The sequence below is a fragment of the Myotis myotis genome, unplaced genomic scaffold (genome assembly GCF_014108235.1).
Source record: "Myotis myotis isolate mMyoMyo1 unplaced genomic scaffold, mMyoMyo1.p scaffold_m19_p_3, whole genome shotgun sequence".
Classification (NCBI taxonomy): domain Eukaryota; kingdom Metazoa; phylum Chordata; class Mammalia; order Chiroptera; family Vespertilionidae; genus Myotis; species Myotis myotis.
The window spans coordinates 40002747-40022224 of NW_023416335.1; the positions used below are offsets into that span (position 1 = coordinate 40002747).

The following is a 19478-nucleotide window of genomic DNA, read 5'->3' on the forward strand; positions in this document are numbered from 1 at the left end:
CAACGCCAGCTGTAGCCAGAATCTAACAACAGGCAAAGACCATGTGGGGAGGAAAAAGTTATCTGGCTAGATATATTTAAGATTTTGGGAGGTAGAGTCTTTTTAAACTCCCAGGATAATCGCACCATTGTGTTCTGTATCTCCTGGCCTAAATCAAAATTATTATTTATTTAAGGACCTCAAATATGTTTTATATACCTGATAGCTACCGTAAGCTCATATTCTTCAAGCCAAATTCTTTTCAAATGTCTTTCCCTCTGTGATAGTAGAATTTCAGACCTGGCAGTACCATATCAGAGAAGATGACTGTTCCAAAGAGATAAAACTTGGAAATGTTCTTTAAAAAAAACATACACCTGAGGTCTGTAGCCAGTTTGGAAATGGTAGGCATGTATCTACCCTCCAGCGTTCCCCCAACCCCCTTATCATTCATTTCTTACATTGAAAATACAACTTGGTAAAGAGTTCTCTCCATAGGCATTAGTTAATAAGACATTTTCTCCTAAATGCCCCTACCAACGTTCATTTCTCAGGGGCCACAGGCACCCTGACCTGAATCCCCTTGCAGTTCCCTAAAATGTGGGGAAGGAAACATGGCTCAGGGCTGGGATGCAGGGCTTTGTCGGATGTGAGTCTCTAGTGATGGTCAATAGTAGGAGAATCTTGTTTTAAAAGACGGCAACAAAACACATTTCTCTTCTTCTGATTTAAACCCCATTCAAATAGAGTTCAAAGATGACAGCCAAAAGCAAAGTAAGAGTTGGCCTAAAACCTTATCAAAGGGCTGAGAGGGACTTCTTTCTCTCTCTCTCTTTTGAAACCAACCAATATTTCCATTACAGAGACAGTATGAAACAGACCAGTTTCAGCAGAACATCCAAGCCACGGTTTGGCTTTTCATGTCTGCCTCTGTGGGTCCAGTCACCCAGAGTGTCACCTGTGCTGTGCCAAAGAGATTGCAAGGACACTGTTTCCTTTTTGGTGCTTCTCTCCTTGACCTTCTGAAGTGGTGTATCCTGGATGCATTCCTACCCTCCTCCATATCACAGATTGGCAAATGTCAGGAAGTAAAGAACAAGACCGATCCTCCCCAGCTGGATAAAGGTGAAGGAAAAGAGGAAGCAGGTGTCCACCTCCGGCCACATACAGCCAGATGCCCTCAGAATGGCCCAAGAGTCTCCAAGGTAACGCCACAGGGAGGAGAGGCAGGGGGTCACCATCTCACCACCTGACTGTTGTAGTCCTCGGTGACGGCCCCCTCTGTGTTCCCATCCTCTTTGGGCCACCGGTGGCTCCTCGACTCCCGCTGCAGCCTCCGCTCCTCCCTCCTCTTTTGCCGGTCCCTCTGGTGCTCCAGCTGCTTGGTGTGGTGGTAGCGCTGCTGGAAGAGATCTTTTGCATACTCATAAAGCTGCATGTCCAGGAAGTTGAGCTCCTCAATGCGTTGGCGAGCACCGTCATTGATCTCCACATTGGAAGCCCGCGTGATGTTGAACTGTGTGAAGGGAGAGATGAACTTGAGGTTGAATGTCCTCTCAAAGAGAAACTGCGTCTTCCTCTGGAATTCTGTGAGCCCAAAGAAGGCCATGTTCTTCAGGTTGTTTTTCGCGCTCTGCAACAGGATGGTATTTCTCTCGCTCTCATTCATGAAAGTCAAGTTGTAGCAGCCCACCAGGCTGAGGTCCGCCAGCATGCGCACCTGGCGGTTGTTCGCCAGGTTGTAGGTGCAGTCCATGAACTCTCGCAAGCTAACCCCAGACCAGTCATCCCCAGGGTAGCAGGTAGGTAGCTCATCGGGGGTGGGGCTTCTCCCATCACACATGTGGAGGGAGGTTTTCCATGTGGCTCCTCTCTGGACATGTTTCCATTCGCTCAGGTAACGGGACACTGGATCACGCAACATTGTGATGTAATAGAAATTCCTGGAAGAAATTAAAGGAAGAGTGTCAGTCATTGACAACTATAACTCTGGGATTCTGAACTTTTGCAGTCAATGGCTCTTCTGCCAGATGTTTACGTGAGAGTGTTTTCTGGGATTTGCATTGATCAGGCAAATGTTCCCATATGCGCATATTTCCATAAGCACATGTGAACCAGTTTTCAATATTAAGTTTGCTGGGCTTTTCCTCCCTGATCCAGTGTGGGGAGGGAGAAGTGGGGGAATAGATCATTCATTCATTCATTCAGCAGTTATTCCCTGATAAATGACTACCGGCAATTACAATAGCTTACATTAAGAGAACACATCGTGATATTTAAAATTTATTACCAATCCAGTATCTATTTGATTCTTACAACAAACTTTTGTAGTAGACATGAGACTATTTGTTAGGGAACCATGCAAGGAGGTAAAGTGATTTGTCCAAGGTCATGGGCGTAGAAAGGGCAAAGCTGGAAGCCAAGGCTTCTATTTTCCTGTTTACACTGCTGTTCTAGGTTACAAGGGAGGTGGGGTTGGGAAGGATGAGCTGTGTGTGAAGACTAATATTTACTAAGCAACTATTATGTGCTAGAAACTGCACTAGGTATTTATGGATACTGGCACAGATAATCCTGAACACAACATTGTAAAATGAGATTTTTTTTTTTTTTTTTATGAAACTGAGACAACAGGGACTGAAAAAGGTGAAAAATGTAGCCCAAGGTCCCAGAGCAAGTTAATAATTGAACTGCAATAGAATCTAGGACTCTTTAATTTCATAGCCCCTGTGCTTTCCTGTGCACTAGACTGATATTTTAAAACCAAAAATGCAACAAATATTTACTGAATGTGATTAATTGTCAGGTGCTGTGGTTATAATTACAGGTCATATCTCATCTAAAGACATTCCATAGAACTTTGAAAATAAGTATATTTTATAAATGATTAACTCCAGAATGATCAGGTAAAGATCAGGGTACCTCTGGCTTAAAAGGACAAGAAGAGAGTTGGAGAAGTCAACAGAAAAAGACACACTAGTAGACGTTAAAGAAGACAAAAATAGATTCATAATGAGGAAAATCCTTCTTATAGATTCAGCAGTTACCAATGGAATGGGCTGCCCACCCCACCACTTCGTCAGCAGGAGTAACACTCAGAAGTCTCCTGGGCAAAGTGTCCTGACACCTTCTGAAAAGAGCACCAGGCCTCACTTGGCCAACTAATCTGTTGTGTGGTGTTTTTTAGAGCATACCCAGTAAAAGCCCTGACAAAAATAAGGAGTGTAAGAGTACAATGTTTTTATGCTGTTTAAGACAGCATAAAAATTGAGGAGCTATAATATTTCAAACTATACATTTACTATATTCAGTTATTTTTAATGTCTAGCCAAATAATTTTGAAGTGTGCTAATGAAACTTCAAAATCTTAACACTCATTTCCCATTATATTAGGAGGAGGAATTTACTGGAACTGCCCCACATAGGCCAGCCTGAACGCTTGCTTTTGCCAGCCAACACTTTCCATTACTCTGTTGTCTTTTCCTGTGACAGAATGACAATTCCATCAGTGGAAGAAAATTTCCCAAAAGGTCAGTAGGGAGAGCAGAAAACGACTGACACAGCTTCTGGGCTCCACAAAGAAATGTTGACGATAAAGTTTTGCTCAGAGATATTACTATGGCTGAATATTATGACATGTCATTATTAATCTTGCTTTGGGCCTATGCTGGGACTTGTTCACTTTCTAGTGTTACAAGCAGAGACTAGCTTTTAATTCCTAAGCAAATTTCATTGTAAATATAAAAACACAGTAATGATGACGTTGTAACTCAGGTGTGGGTTAAAGATGCCAAACAGAGGAATTTAAATCAGAGAGACCCTATGTATTGGGTCAAATAAGACCACACATGAAAAATTTATTATTTCCCTGTTAATTGGGTACAACAGAAAACATAAAAAAAGGATTTAAATTAAAAAGATGATGGCAAGCAATTGGTAAGTCTCAACCTCATTTATGTCTCACATTTGGGTATAATCCAGATTTTTAAAGTAATCATATCAGCCGGAGGATTTTAGGGCTGGGAATTGCAATGATTTGTGACACAAAGGTTCAACTGAAATCTGCTCCTGGAATCTTAGGAGGCTTTGTCTTGCTTGGGAAAATTGGCCATGAAGTTCCTGATGCCTTCATTTCATTGGAAATTGACACAGTCTCAAAGCAGACTAAAACTGACATAAGCTTGAAATTGTCTTGGTTTCAGATTTAACTTTATTCAGTTTAACATTGTATCTAATAATGACTGACAAGAGAGTAGGGCCATGCTTACATGAGTAAAATTAAGTCCCAAATGTCTACAAGTTCTACTAGCCATATAGGTAAGAGGCCTATTTGTAACTAAAATTAACTCTGACATCAAGACACGAAAATGTACAATGTACGAGTGAAACATTTATATTGATGAAGTTCAAAGCTGCTCCATCTCATGGGTCTGGAATGGAATGGCTAATAGCATTTGGGTTTTGCTTTATCAGACATATCCTCATGTATGTTTTGTTTGTTTGTTTCAATCCTGCAAAGCAGTCAAAATGATAAGATAGTAACAATAGTAAAAATAAAATAATAGGGTGGAAGAAGAATCCCTATTGAAGAAAACCACCCCACAAAATTTTTTTTTTTTTTTTTTATTGCTTAAAGTAATACAAAGGGTATTACATATGTGTCCATTTTATCCCTCCGCCCTAGACAGTCCCCTAGCCTCCCCTATCCCCCAATGTCTTATGTCCACTGGTTATGCTTATATGCATGCATACAAGTCCTTTAGTTGATCTCTTACCCCTCTACCTCCTGCCCCCCAACCCTCCCCGGCCTTCCTGCTGCAGTTTGACAATCTGTTTGAGGCAGCTCTGCCTCTGTATCTATTATTGTTCAAAAGTTTATAATGGTCTCTATTATCCATGAATGAGTGAGATCATGTGGTATTTTTCCTTCATTGACTGGCTTATTTCACTTAGCATAATGTTCTCCAGTTCCATCCATGACGTTGCAAATGCACCCCACAAAATTTGATTAATTAAATCACAGTTCTCATTTCTATTTTTTTCTACTTTCAGTTGCTTCTCTATTTTCAGACAGAACACTGCAAAAATTACTGATGAAGTAATGCTCCAGGCCTCATAACTATCCTTAATTAATTAATTAATTAATTAATTTTAATCCTCACCTGAGGATATATTTCCCATTGATTTTTAGAGAGAGTGAAAGGGAGGGAGGAGTAGGGAAAAGACAAAGAGAGAAAGAGAAACTCACATCGACGGATTGCCTCCCACATGCACCCCTGCCAGTGCCAGGGATCAAACCTGCAGACCAAGGTACATGCCCTTAGCAGTGAATTGAACCTGAGAAGCATTGGTCCATGGCCGGTGTACTAATCACTTAACAAAACTGGCCAGGGCACACACCCAGCCTTTATTGTGTACACGCTTTGCTCCAAGCTCATTAATCTCCTCCCAACCTCAAAATAATGAAACTCATTTTCTTCTGCTCCCATAACTTCCACTTCAGTTTCTAAAACACTTGTAGGGTCAGGACTAGTGAAATCTGCAGCTTTCCTTTTTGAGCCTTACTTGTTCAACAGCACTGAGCCTTACTTGTTCAACAGCACAATGGAGTTACAACGGAGTTTCCATAAAACAAAGAAAAGGGAGGAAGTACAAACAGTTACCAAACAAAGCCTGCTATGGCCACAATGCAGAGGCCTTCATGGGCTCCTGTTCATTTTAACTCATCTCCTAAGCCTAGACAGCATCATCTGTTCATATATTTGTTCTTGCAGTTAACCCAAACTCTCCTCAGGTTTTGGAATTATAAATAAATAAACTATTATGTTCCCCCTTCATCTATCCATTCATTCATTCGTTAGCTTTCCAAACATTAACTGAATGCCTTCCTCCCCCCCACCCCCCGCGCCCCCATAATTGCTAAGTACTGGGGCTAGGGATCAAGATGAAGAGATGGCTAAGATGTTGTCCTCAAAGAGAATTCAGGCACCCGATGATTTTGGTAAAGTAAAAGACATTTAACCACCAACTTAAGGAGATGTTCTGCCAACCTCCCTGGACCAGAACAATGCCTAAGACAGGTAACTTTGTGCCAGTGACAGCATCCTGTCAGCAGGTTTCCCATGAGCCACCTGCTTTGTTGAGAGCTTGGGTGAATTCATGTAAGCATGTCTGTAAAGCCATTGCAACTCTTTAGCATTGCCATTCTGTGGACCAGTATCCATGCACGCAGGCAGCTTAGGGCACTGGTGCCATGGTTGCTTCAATAATCATCATAGGAGCCATCGTGGCTTATTAAAGTCCTAAGACACAGAACACACACTTTTCATGGCTGCTTTAGAATCACTTTAGCAGCTTGCACTTCTGTAAGGTAATCATGTTGAAAAAACAACAACAAAAACCTCTAAATACTGTACAAGGGTGTTACTGCCTTCCCTCAGTATTTGCCTTTTCCTTTGCTCATTTGCATCCAACTTAACCTTCCTGGCAAACCTCAAGCCTCTTATCCATCTTCCCTGACTAGGGTGTGCTGCATCACCTACGGCACTTTAACTGGCATGTGAAAGTCCTGGTCGCATCTACCCTTTAAGTTTCTTTTTGATAACTGGACCTAGGCTTTGTGTCCCAGGGCACCTCACACAAATCCTGCTCACAGCAAAATGGTCAATAAATGATGCTATGCAAAATAAATGAGCATCATATGAGATAAATGTATTTTCATGACAAAGGTTAATATTGCCTTTGATAAATGACTTTTTCTCTCCTAAAAACTAATCTGATATTATTTTTGAATGTCTAAAATGTGTGAAATGAATAAAAAGATATGTAATCTTCTAGTACATCGATCACTTGGTTGTGATTGTTGATATTCAGAGACAGGCAGCCAGTATAGACTTTGGGTAGAAAGTTGAATATTTTGTACAAAAGATAATTAGTAGCAATGAGATAGGTGCTTTTTTTTTTTTTTTAATGTTAAACTTACTAGTTTTCTTCCCCACTGCTTCAAGAACCTGTATTTTTCTAAGCAGTTTATCATATAATTGTTCAGTTCTTTCATTATTAAGTCATTTAATTAACACGTGCTTATTGAAGGTTTGTTACATGTGAGGAGTCACTCTAGGAAATGTGAAGAACATAAAAAAATAAAATGAAATGCCCTCAAGTATTGTGGGTGCAAGGGTGGCAGATTAGAAAAAGGCATTGATTAGCAAGTTTCGGAGGTAAGGAGTGGACACAGAAGATTTAAGAATGTACAGAGAGCAATGTGGCCTAATTACACCGGGAAGTTCATATTGTGCATTTTCACTAAACGTTTGTTTAATAAATGAATGAATGGAAGAAGGGCAAAAACTAGAAGAGGATGCTGAGGCCAAATTGTCATGGGCTCTGAAAGCAACTGTGAATTGCCAAAATAGGAAATGTGTTGATTTAGGAAGATTCATTCAGCCACAGGGTTCAGCGTGGACAACAGTAGGCCAGCGGAGACCTCTGGCAACCTTAGTAAGAGAGCAGCAGGGAAGAACCCAGGAATGTGAGTGTGGATAAGAAAGACTCCCTGACAGATTCCAGAAATATCATACACCCAGCTGTCATTGTTCTTTTGCCTTCCTCATTGTCAGCTTCCTCTACACTACTTTTCCCTCCTCAGTATTTTCTGTTTCCCTTTCAATCCTGTAATGGAAAAGAGGCAGAGATAATGTGCTCATCAAAATGGTGGAACAAGAAGTAGAAGTCGCTGGAATGACTCTGCCTGTAGTATTTAAAAATTCACCTTTCTTTTTTATTGCTAAGCAATATTCCATTATATCTCACATCTTCTTTATTCATTCATCTATCAATGGACACCTGGGTTGCTTCCATATCTTATCTATTATAAATAATGCTGCAATGAATATAGGGGTGCATATATTTTTTCAAGTTGGTGTTTTCATTTTCTTTAGATAAATACCCAGAAGTGAAATTGCTGGGTCATATGGTAGTTCTATTTTTAATGTTTTGAGGAACTTGCATACTGTTTTCTATAGTGGCTGCACCAATTTGCAATCCTATCCAATAGTGGGAATATCCACTTTTCTCCACATCCTGGCCATCACTTGTTATTTGAATCTTGTCATTTAAGTGCTTGGCAATTAAGTCAGGTAGAAAAGACAAATAACATATGATTTTACTTATATGTAGAATCAAAAAAACAAAACAAACACAGATTCATAGACACAGAGAACAAACTGATAGTTGCCAGAGGGGAGCAGTAGTAGGGGATGGGAGAAAAAGATTAAGGGGAATTAGATGTACAAACTTTCAGTTATAAAATGAGTAAGTCATAGGAAGGTAATGTATATCACAGAAAATATAGTCAATAGTATTGTAATAACTGTACAGTGACAGATGATTACTAGAGTTATCATGGTGATCACATCATAAGGTATATAAATTTAGCATTACTATGTTTTACACCTAAAACTAATATAATATTGTATATAAGCTATACTTTAATATGGAATATTCACTTTCATGAGGGTATGACTTGCCTAGCCGCTAAGAATATATCTGATAGAACCTATAAAATGCTAGGTTCATAGGGGAGGTTTACTAAATATACAGGGGTGGGCAAAAGTAGGTTAATAATAATAAATAATACAATAATGAGTAAATAAATAATAATGCAAGAATAAACTCTGCTTTGTGCACTCACAACTATAAACCTACTTTTGCCAACCACTGTATTCCTTCCACTACTAGCTTAATCCTCATAAAAATCAACAAAATTATTGTCTCCAAACTCCACACCTCTATGCATTCATAAAAACTAGCTCAACTAGAAACTCCTCCAGCCTGCCCTTGGTGGAAGGCATTTCTGTCCCCCTGAAACCTATGCCTCTCATGCTTTATCTTTTTATAAAAGTTTTAAATGTTTAAAATTATAGTTGACATGCAATATTACATTAGTTTCACATGTACAACATAGTGATTATATATTTTATATTTTATTACGTGATCATGACAATAAGTCTAGTAACCGTCTGTCACTATATATGGTTATTACAATATTATTGCCTATATTCCCTAAGCTGTATTTTACATCCCCTTAACAGTTTTTGTAACTGCCAATTTGTTCTTTTTACCATTCCCACCAACCCCTCTCCATCTGGTAACCATCAATTTGTCCTCAGTATTTATAAGTTTATTTCTATTTTGTGTTTTTGTTTAGGTTGCTTTTTAGATTACACATATAAGTAAAATCATTTGGTGTTTGTCTTTCTCTGACTTATTTCACTTACCATAATACCCTCTAGGTCAGCCGTGGGCAAACTACGGCCCGCGGGCCAGATTCGGCCCGTTTGAAATGAATAAAACTAAAAAAAAAAAAAGACCGTACTCTTTTACGTAATGAAGTTTACTTTGAATTTATATTAGTTCACACAAACACTCCATCCATGCTTTTGTTCCGGCCCTCCGGTCCAGTTTAAGAACCCATTGTGGCCCTCGAGTCAAAAAGTTTGCCCACCCCTGCTCTAGGTCCATCTATGTTGTCACAAATGGCAAGATTTCATTCATATTTATGGCTGAATAATATTCCACTGTATATACATACTCACATGCTTTATCTACATTCCAGTGACCAGTGACTGTCTTATCCCTTAAATAAGCTTTATGCTTTACTCATCTTTCTTTCCCAAAGCATATGAAAAATGACCTCATACTCCATGATGTATATAAGGTGTTCAATGTTTGTGGAATGAATAAATATTTAACTTTTATTAGTCACTCTTTCAGGAATTCTGATGGTGATGTGCTCAGTAAATCAAACTTGCTGGTGCCTTAACCAACAAAACTGGTCCAGGCGAAGGCTTTTCTTAGGCTAGATCTTGTGAAATGTATGGGAAACAATCAATTCCTCCTCTTTCCTCTTGCCCTCCAGACTTTGAAATGTGTTTTGTTTGGCAAAACAAAATAATTATGTTTTGCCAAAGCGCAGTGTCTCACAATGAACGAGAGATTGTAAGTTGGACTTGAGGGGTATCTAAAGGAGAGCTTTGGTCCTCGCCATGGAGCATGCACAGACAACTGGTACATCTTCCACGTGAGCTGATGTGTGCGTTTCCAAAACATGAAACTTAGCTCCCCCTCCACCCTCCTGTACTGCGTGCTGGAGTCATTTTCCAAATGTTCAGAATGGAATTAATTTCTTCACTCCCTTTAGAGCCATATACTCATTACAGGCTGCCCAGTCTTCATTATCTCAGTCGAGTAGTATCTGACTAAACTGTATCTGATAGGGGGAATTGTGGCAGCTAGAGCTTAGCAGTTAGACTGCCCTTTGACACAGTGATGAAAAGGGCTTTTGTTCAAGCCTTGAAAACAAATTAAGGAATTTAAAAATGATGTTTTAAGCAAACGGGATATTGGGAACTATAATTGTTAAGTATCGTAATAAAGAAGTTTAGGAGGCCGACAATGGTGTGTGTCAGAGTAACCGGGTCCAAGGGTGTCCGGCATTATGATGGGAAAGTGCAAACATGTGCTGGTTATCTTACCTCACAAGAAGCCTTGCATCTGCACCCCCTCCCGCCGATGCCCCACACACCTTTCCCCACGAAGCTGCCCTTACCTACTCCCCCACAGTGCCTTACAAAGCAGCTAGACCCTTTAGGCGAAGGCATTTTTATTTTACTTAGGACCCAAAGATCTGACTCTTTTCAATTGGAAAGAAAGAGAAGAGAAGAATGCCTGCAGTGCTTCCCTTAGGAGGAGAGAGGCTCTGCGTCCCTTTTCTTACCTGTGTGCCTGATAACTTTACAGGCAGAATATGATAGATGTAGCTGGTTTGGCTTTTTAAATTTTTTTACATCATTACTTTCCCTCCCTCCCCCCAGTTAGAAGTGCAGTATGTTGTCATTATAGAAGATATGAGCAAAGCAGAACAGAAGAAAAAGAGGCAAATAAAAATCATCTATAATCACTGCTCAGCAAAAAAACCACAGTTAAATATATATACATGTATTTCTTTTACAGATTTGAAATTATAATGTAGGTGACATTTTAACCTGTATTTTAAACTCAAACATACAGGGTGAACATCTTTTCCATTTTATTTAATGTTCTTCCATAAAAGCATAATATTCCAATTATGGATGTCCCATAATCTATGTGACCAATCTCCCAGTTTCAGACAATGAGGCTGACTGTATTTGGATGGGTATACTAGAAACAATAATCTGATGAACATCCTAAGCCAGAAATATTTGGGCAGAGAATAAATTGCTAGGAGTAGAGTTTCTGAGTCAAGAACATTGTCCCTGTTTCATTTTCAAAGTGCCAAAATGTACCTGATCACAGTCAACATGAGAGAGGACAGGGCCATTGCATGAGGCCCCACATCAGCAAGCACCAGGGGACAAGGCCCCTGGAAGCCAAGGGAGGGCGTCACACAGGCTCCTGGCCCTGCTCCCTCTGGGCTGGGCCGGAACAGGAGCCTATTAGGGACATTCCAGGACATAGCGGGTTTGTGTCATAGCGATGAGGAAACATTCTCCTAAAAAGATCTGTTTATTTTGCACTTAATGATCGGTTGGCATATCAAATTAGATACTAGACATTTATGGAATCCAATCCCGCTGCATCAGCTCTGCAGCTGTCTTAAAGCCAACATCTGGATCAGAAAGATTGAGGTCCCTTGCCCGGGTATACTTAGCGCTGGTCCTCAAAGAAACAGCTGCTCGAGTAGAAATAGCTTTTCTACAGTGCCCAGGTGTCAGCCAACTCTAATGAAGGGAAGTCACACATGATACTAAACCAACCAAACAAAAGCATGGGAATAAGAGGCTTCTGGATGACACCGGTCACTTCTCAGTGATGATCAGTCCACCCCCAGTTCCCCAGAGGAAGAGTTAGCATTTATCAGTAAGATAAAATTTTCAATCCTGTCGTGTTGCTGCTTTATATTGATGTGAAACCCATGAGCCTCCAACTCACTAAAATGCCATGACTTTCCGGGGGTTGTCATATTTGCTTTCGCTTTTCCCCAAGCGGCTGCTGCAAGAATAAATTTCAGGGCAGGCATGTTCCAGGGACTTGTTTTTTGCTATCTTTGCTGAGCACAGTTCCTCCCAGTACAGTTTCAAATGTGCCAGGGAGGGTCCTGCTCTCATGCATTATTCAGAGACTTCCGTGATTATTTGCTTCAGAGGTGCCCTGCTCCGCGCGGCCTCGCTGGGATTTGGGCGAGGCGCTCTGCTCTGCAAAGCTGTGGTTTATGCATGCGGGCATCCAGCTGGAGCCTGAAGCCGCCCCAGAGTGAGATAAGGCCCAATTCAGTCTCACTCACAGCTCTAATCCCAGCCGGGCAAAGCAGAACACCAGATAGTACACTCAGATTGTGTTATCGGGCCATTCGTGTGCAGCCGGGCTAGCTCTTTAGCTAATTTCACAGGCGCTAGTTTTAGGGCGCGTGAGACTTACACAAGGCGGAAGTGACCAGGTGTCTCCATTGCAATGGTTTTGCACTAGCCAATTTGGAAAGGAAAAGAAGGAAATCACGATATTTAAGAGCAAGGCACCTGTTCTGGTATTTAGGTTTCTATCTGACAGCTTTGATATAAATTTTCCTAAAACATCATGAGAACGGAAAACAAACAAAAACAAAACAAAAACCTCATCTCTGTCCAGAGTTTTCCATTTTTTTTTTTTCCATAAAGGATTATTTTGAGTTAGGATCTGCCTAAGATTCTGCTATCAGGACTGGGCAATCATTTTAGCATATTTAACAAAATACCCAAGAGAGCCCCACTTAATTCCATGCCTTGCCAGTTCTCAAAGAAAGAGTGCTTAGAGATGATCCCCTAAGTGATGATTAGGAACAAGCTAACTTAAAATATGGAAAGTTCATGTGAAATAAAAAGCGATAGCAATAGAAATAATAATAATGGCTAACATTTATTGCCTGCTTACTATGTCCAAGTACAGTTCTAAGTGCTGTATTGCAATGACCAATTTAGCCATCAAAACAACTCTTTGTGTTACGTAGTCTTTTAGATGATGTCTGCAGTTTCACTAAGTGATGACAGTTTTGACAGTCTTTTCCATCATCTCGTAAGCATCAGGCTGTAGAGATGCAATTTGTGGCTTAATGCTGCAGTGGTCCGGGCTTTCTTGAATTCAAAGCTCCAGAGGCAAAATGCGCATCTCAGGGAGAGGGATTTGTGTTTCCCTGTGGGTAGGCAGCAGGAGACAAGAGTGAGGGAGCATTTTGCAGGGTCAGGGGGACACAAGGCATTTGGCTCCTCTCAACCTCAGGAGTGTATGGGTGGAGAGGGTCCTCTATGTATTTACAGTGCAGAAGTCCTAGGTATAGTTATCCTGAGCTCAGCACATACACAAAAGCGCATAACAAATTGACACTTGAGGAAAGGATATTAGAGGCAAGGGGGAATTATAGCGGTTCTATTCTTTTTTTTTTTTTAAATGCGTTTTTATTGATTTCAGAGAGAGAGAGAGGGGAGAGAGACAGAAACATCCATGAGAGAGAAACATCAGCCTCAATCGGCTGCCTCCTGCATGCCCCTGCTGAGGAAGGAGCCCATCAACCCAGCCTATGCCCTGAGCTGGATAGAATTGGCAACCTCCATGTGCATGGGTCGACACTCAACCACTGAGACCCACAGGCTGGGCCAGTTCCATCCTTTTTTAACACTCCCAAGGAATTCAGAAGCCAAAAGCTATAGTAATCCCAGGACAATAAAGGGTGGTTAGAAATAATGGTGCAAGAGAATTCAGATAAAGCCAAAGCTCATGCAGTGCCATCATTCTCTTTTTGGCTTTAAAATGAGGCTTTTTTTTTTTTTTTTTTTTTAAACACAATGCTCAGAAATGTGTTCTGGAAGGTTACTGGATTCTGAGGTTGGCTGCTCTAATGCCTTTATTCAGAAAGAGAAGAGTCAATGAAAATAGAAGTCAAACTCTACTCATTTTGGACAGAGCATGAGCACGTAATTTCAAACATGTTGGAAACTTCACTTTAAGGTGCAGTGGGAAGAAAATAGGTTTTGAAGCTAGGAAAGTCTAGGTTTCAATTTTTGGTCCATCTCACATTTGGTGTGAACTGGTTAGCTTATATGACCTCTGGCAGCCTTAGTTTCCTCATCTAAACAGCAAGGTATAAATGCTTACTTTATAGGATTGTAGGAATAAATAAATTAAAAAAATGACTATCAAGGGTTCAGCAGTAACTGATGCACAGCAGATCCTCAGTATAAGTGCACACTTCCCACTTCAACCACTTCCCTTCCTCCATGAATATTAGAACCTCAGGAACTACCCCAATACAGTGACAATTTAAAATTTAAATATTAAAAGCTTTGTTAATAATAATAAAAAAACAGCTGATAGTTCATTTCTATTTGTGTAACATACAGTTTTCAAAACACTTTCCTCATCCATTATTTCACTTTTTCTTCACCACAAGACTGTATCAGAGGCAGGATTTTACAGATGAGCAAATCTGTGCTCAGCAATAAACAAGGATTTTCCCAAGGTCAAACAACTAAAGGCTAGCAGAGCTGAGACTTTTCTTCTTCTTCCTCAGCTACTATACTAGTCTATTTATTTAAAAATATTTGTTGATTGCCTAGCCGTTATGGCTCAGTGGTTGAGTGTTGACCCATGAACCATGAGGTCATGGTTCGATTCCCAATCAGGGCACATGCCTGTGTTTTGGGCTCGATTCCCAGTAGGGGGCATGCAGGAGGCAGCCAATCAATGATTCTCTCTCATCATTGATGTTTCTATCTCTCTCTCCTTCTCCCTTCCTCTCTCTGAAATCAATAAAAACATATTTAAAAATATATATATTTGTTGATTATGTATTTTATGCCAAGCACTATGATAGATTCTTGAGATATAATGATATACAGGACACAGCCTGATCTCAAGGAACTGGCCATACAGTAATCTTTTGATGACCCCACTCTGTCTTATTTTGCTCTAGTATAGTTAAGTGTTAGAAAGCATGACATTAGCACATTATTCTAAGTTTGGAGATTTCCCAGATTTGTATATTAGCTCGTTTGCTCTTTGAAACCCAACTATAAAGGGGGACCCCTGAAGAACTAGGCAGAAATTATACCTTCAGGTAATAAAGTTGGAGAAGATATCATTCTGACATAATAAATGCTTGTTTCTTCATAGGCAGTGTTGTGGACGTCAATCTGGAGGCACATAGTGGCTGGTGGTCTCTCTTTGTGAATGCATAGCCATGGATGATCATTCATTAGAGGGTTGCACAATGGTGATAGTCTAACTCAATCATTTCTTTTTCATTTTGGCTGCCAGGCTTCTATCATGAGAAACTTACCATATTAACTATTTGATACTCCAAGGTATAGTTTGCATAGGAAAGGTAGATGAGCTCTTGACTCATTCTAATTACTGGTTTTCAAACAATAGGTTGCTTTCCTGGACTCCTCTGGTGGGGATTTTTTTGATGTTGTTTGTTTGTTTTTATATCATTACTAGAGGCCCAGTGCATGAAATTCGTGCACAGGTACGGTCCCTAGGCCTGGCATGCGATCGAAGCGTGAGCGTCTGGCGTGGAAGGGCAGCTCCCAGCTGACCTCTGGGTCCTGGGCAGCACTTGGGCCTCCGGGCCCCCACGTGCCCTCCTCTGCCTGAGTCACAGCACCCATGTCCCCACACAAAGATGCAGTGAGCGCGGTCAGACACTGCGGGCCAGCGCGCACTGTGGGCCTCTAGGCTGCCCAGTGGCACCGCACAGAAGCCGCACGGGCAGCGCACTCTCTCCTGGCCAGCCTCACACACCGGCTCCTGTGTGAAACCACGGGGAGCCCAACCAGCCCCAGCAGCCTGGCTCACCAGAAGAGGCTGCGCACGTGCACATGCAGGTGCGGGCGCCTGGTACCTGAGCATGGGGGCTTCACTAGTGCACGAGCCCTGGCGTCCCGGGGAAGGGTAACAGGGGGAGTGAGAGCAAGCTTGGTGGACACCCCACATTCTCACCGCACCTCTGTCCCCATCACCTCTACCCCCAGGTAGCCGGGAGAGAGGTTATAGCCCCATGCCCAGGAGCTGTGTCACCGACACCCACCGTGTTCCGCGCCACCCCCTGGTGGTCAGCACGAGTCATAGTGAGTGGTCAAACTCCTGGTCTCCCAGTCAAACGACCACCCGAGGGGATAATTTAAGAGAGGAATATGCTAATTATCCATTACTCCATAACGTCACAACCAATGAGGGAGAGTGGTGGAGAGCTACAGGAGGGCGGGCCAGCAAGCTATGAGCAGCGGAGAGCTACCAGCAGCAGTGGGCGGGTGGCCAGCTGAGGCAAGCGGCAGCAAGCTATTCAGGCATGGATCCGTGTGCAGGACAACTAGTGTTTAATAAGTTTCAACACATTGCAGTCATTATTCTTACTGATGCTCAAAGGATCTAATTTGGGGCCAATAGGAGCTTATTCAGGTGGACACTTAATCTTTTTGAGGCAACCCTGTGGCCATTTATGCATATTCGTAAAGGCTTGCACATTACAAAAGCTCCATATTTAAAAAGACCAAAAAGATGGTGTTAGAACTTGAAATTTTCTACAGTCCTAAAGATCAAAGTGGTTTCTGCTCAGGATGTGATCTGGCCAGCTTTAGCTGTGCCCCACTGTCTCCTATCTCCCTCCCTCCCAAGCCCTGGAACTGCTGTTTTTGCTAATTACACCGGTGCACTGAAGGGGAAACCCACCAGACACCATCTTTCACTTTCATATGTTCTACTTAGGCATCAACATCAGGGGTTTTCTGTTTTGTTTTTCCTTTCCTTTTTTTGTTTGTTTGTTTGTTAATCCTCACCCGAAAATATTTTTCCATTGATTTTTAGAGAGAGTGGAAGGGAGGGGGAGAGACAGAGAGAGTTAAACATCAATGGGAGAGAGACACATTGACTGCTTGCCTCCTGCATGTGCCTGCAACCCAGGTGCGTGCTCTTGACCATAATCAAACCTGAGACCCTTCCGTCCATGGGCTGACACTCTATCCACTTTTTCAAAACTGGCCAGGGCTTTCTTTTTCTTTTTCTCCTTAACCTCACATTTTCCTCCATGCTAGGAACAGTAGGAAGGCTAGTGATTCATTTGCGACTAGATTCCAATGTCATACCACAAACTATTCTAGGAGAATGCAAATTATACTGGAAGTAACATGGAGCCCTAATCAGGTTCCTTCCAAAGTCCACTTATTCATGATAATAGCCTGAGTTCCTTCCAGAAGCCCAGCTGACTACATGGACACTCAATGGGATCTTTCAGCGGCACTGGGTTCTGGAGCCCTGCTGTCATTCTGCCTAATTAATAAAGCAATGACAGAAATTTGGAAAAATATACGCATAAGCATTTAAATCTCTCTGAAAAAAAAATCAATTCGTTCTGTCTAAACTTTGCCTTGGGCGCTCCCTTCATCAATTCAAGTGTGGAGCACAGTGACCTTAAGTTGCAAATATTTTTCTTCAGGCATGATTGAAGCATCAGAGGTAATAACTTTCAGCGTTCATTTCTTGGAGATTTAAAAACACTCAAATGAGGACACTTATTTTCCTACTTTCCTCTGCTATATGTAAATCTGAGAAAATAATCTTTAAGATGTTCAAAATAAATGTAGCTTGGGGCTGTTAGAGGTGGCTTTTATCTTGGTGCAATCAATACGTAGATTAAAAAGAAGGGGAGGCCTCCTTAAGAAGCAGAATAATGCAACTGCAATATTCTTATTTTGTAAACTTCCTTAAACATCCCCCCTCCATATTATTTCTCTTGATGATAAGAATCTGAGTTTAATAATCAGTAAAAAACCAAGTATCCTTTTTCTTTTAAAACTGACACTGGCTATCATCTCTGAGTCTTTCATTGAAATTATATGAAATATGCTGATGCTAATATAAAATGAAAAACAACTCAAATCATTAAGCAAGCAAACAAATACAACCAAAGAGAGAGCTAGAAAGAGAGACAAGATAGAGAGAAAAACACAGTTAAAAGCTTTTCATTCTTTTTTAGTTTGGATTTATTATAGCCACAAGGGGGCTCTCAAATCTTTCCAAACACTAGGTAAGTGCTGAGAGCTGTTTTTCTAGTAATTAATTTCCACAAATCAATATTACCTATTAATGTGCATTACAGAGACAGGCTACAGACTTCTGACACTTTACACTCAAGTTAAAGAGAGAACTTGCTATAAAAATTATAGGGGCCCACAGCGATTGTAAGTCAAACCTAAAATGAGTTGCACCTGTGATTTCCTGTGTCTGCTCTAGCATAAAAAATCCCAACACTGCAAATTTCGTCAAAGGTTAAAACTGAATTTGAGGCACTGTGCATATAATGGAGTACATTGACCTCTGATGGATTTTAAAGGCTGTTCCCCTTCTTCTGATGCATCACACACCCCCCCAAACAGCCATGGAAGCTGACACACAAAAGTGAAAACGCTGTGACCCTCTCCTGGGCCAGTGGGAAGTTGCCAGAGCCATTAGTTCTGGGCATTTTCAACTCATGCTGAGAGCTTGATGGTGCTGATGGTGTTTACAGCCTGCACCGCAAGAGACACTTGGAAGGAAGTGCCAAAAGATAGGGGCAGAATCTAGTGCAATACTTGGGCAGAATGGGCGGTTTCAGCCAGTAAAGCAGACTGGAAATGCAGCGTTCTCCAAAGCATTGACTAAAGAGAGAAGAGAACCTATCCCCTCTAGCACAGGGAAAATACGGGAACAGAAGTGCTCCAAAAACACTGTCCGGTTAGTTAAAATACCAAAATCGCCTTTGTACACCTTCAGAGCTCTGATGTGAAATGGCTTTTAGGTGACGATCTCTTCTCTAGTGGAAATGTTCCCAGAGAACGGCAAGGACTGGTGACAGTTCTGCCACAAGGTGTGGCATTTGAGGTCCTTCTCCCTCTGGGCAGCCTGCTGTCCTAGAAGTTGGAGCCATGGGGAGTGTAAGGGAGGACAGAGACACTGACTCAGGCAGGACAACTGTCCCTCCTGATGAGAGTTTCCCTCATCATGCATCACTTTCATTCATTTCTTGGAATTAAGAATTATCCTAGAGTTAATCTCTGGCTCAGGAAGCCTAGTGTTCTGCCTCTGACACAGGCACCCAAGAAAAGGTGTTCTGGAAAAACAAAGTTCTCCCTTCCCTCACGAAATCCTACATTGCTTGGCATATGCCCTAAAAACAAAATGAACTAAACCCAGAAGTAAGCTATGTAGAAATTTAGCTAACACTGGTATCAGACTAAAGGGGTCCATTTGCCTGCCCACATCAAAGCCCAATAAGACACAAACATGAGTTTGTAGCTAAGAAAGTAAGGGTTTATTTTTACAAAGTTGCCCATACCCGGACACACAGGTGAGGTAATGTTTGCTTGAAGACCTGGCTACTCAGTGGCTTGCAGGGGTTGGTTATATCAGGGAAAAATCATTAATCATGGTGACTAAGTTAGGGTCATGGTCAG

At 41.4% G+C, this 19478-nt stretch overlaps 1 protein-coding gene across 1 annotated transcript in view; it reads right to left on the reverse strand.

Annotated features, from left to right (window-relative positions):
* HS6ST3 (heparan sulfate 6-O-sulfotransferase 3) overlaps positions 1-19478 on the reverse strand; it is a 706262-nt gene that overhangs the window by 5354 nt on the left and 681430 nt on the right. The window contains exon 2 of the mRNA XM_036301024.1: positions 1-1922. This exon is cut by the window's left edge and continues 5354 nt beyond it. Within this exon, the coding sequence (XP_036156917.1) occupies positions 1214-1922 (709 nt within the window). The 3' untranslated portion in view covers positions 1-1213. The remainder of the gene's footprint in view (positions 1923-19478) is intronic.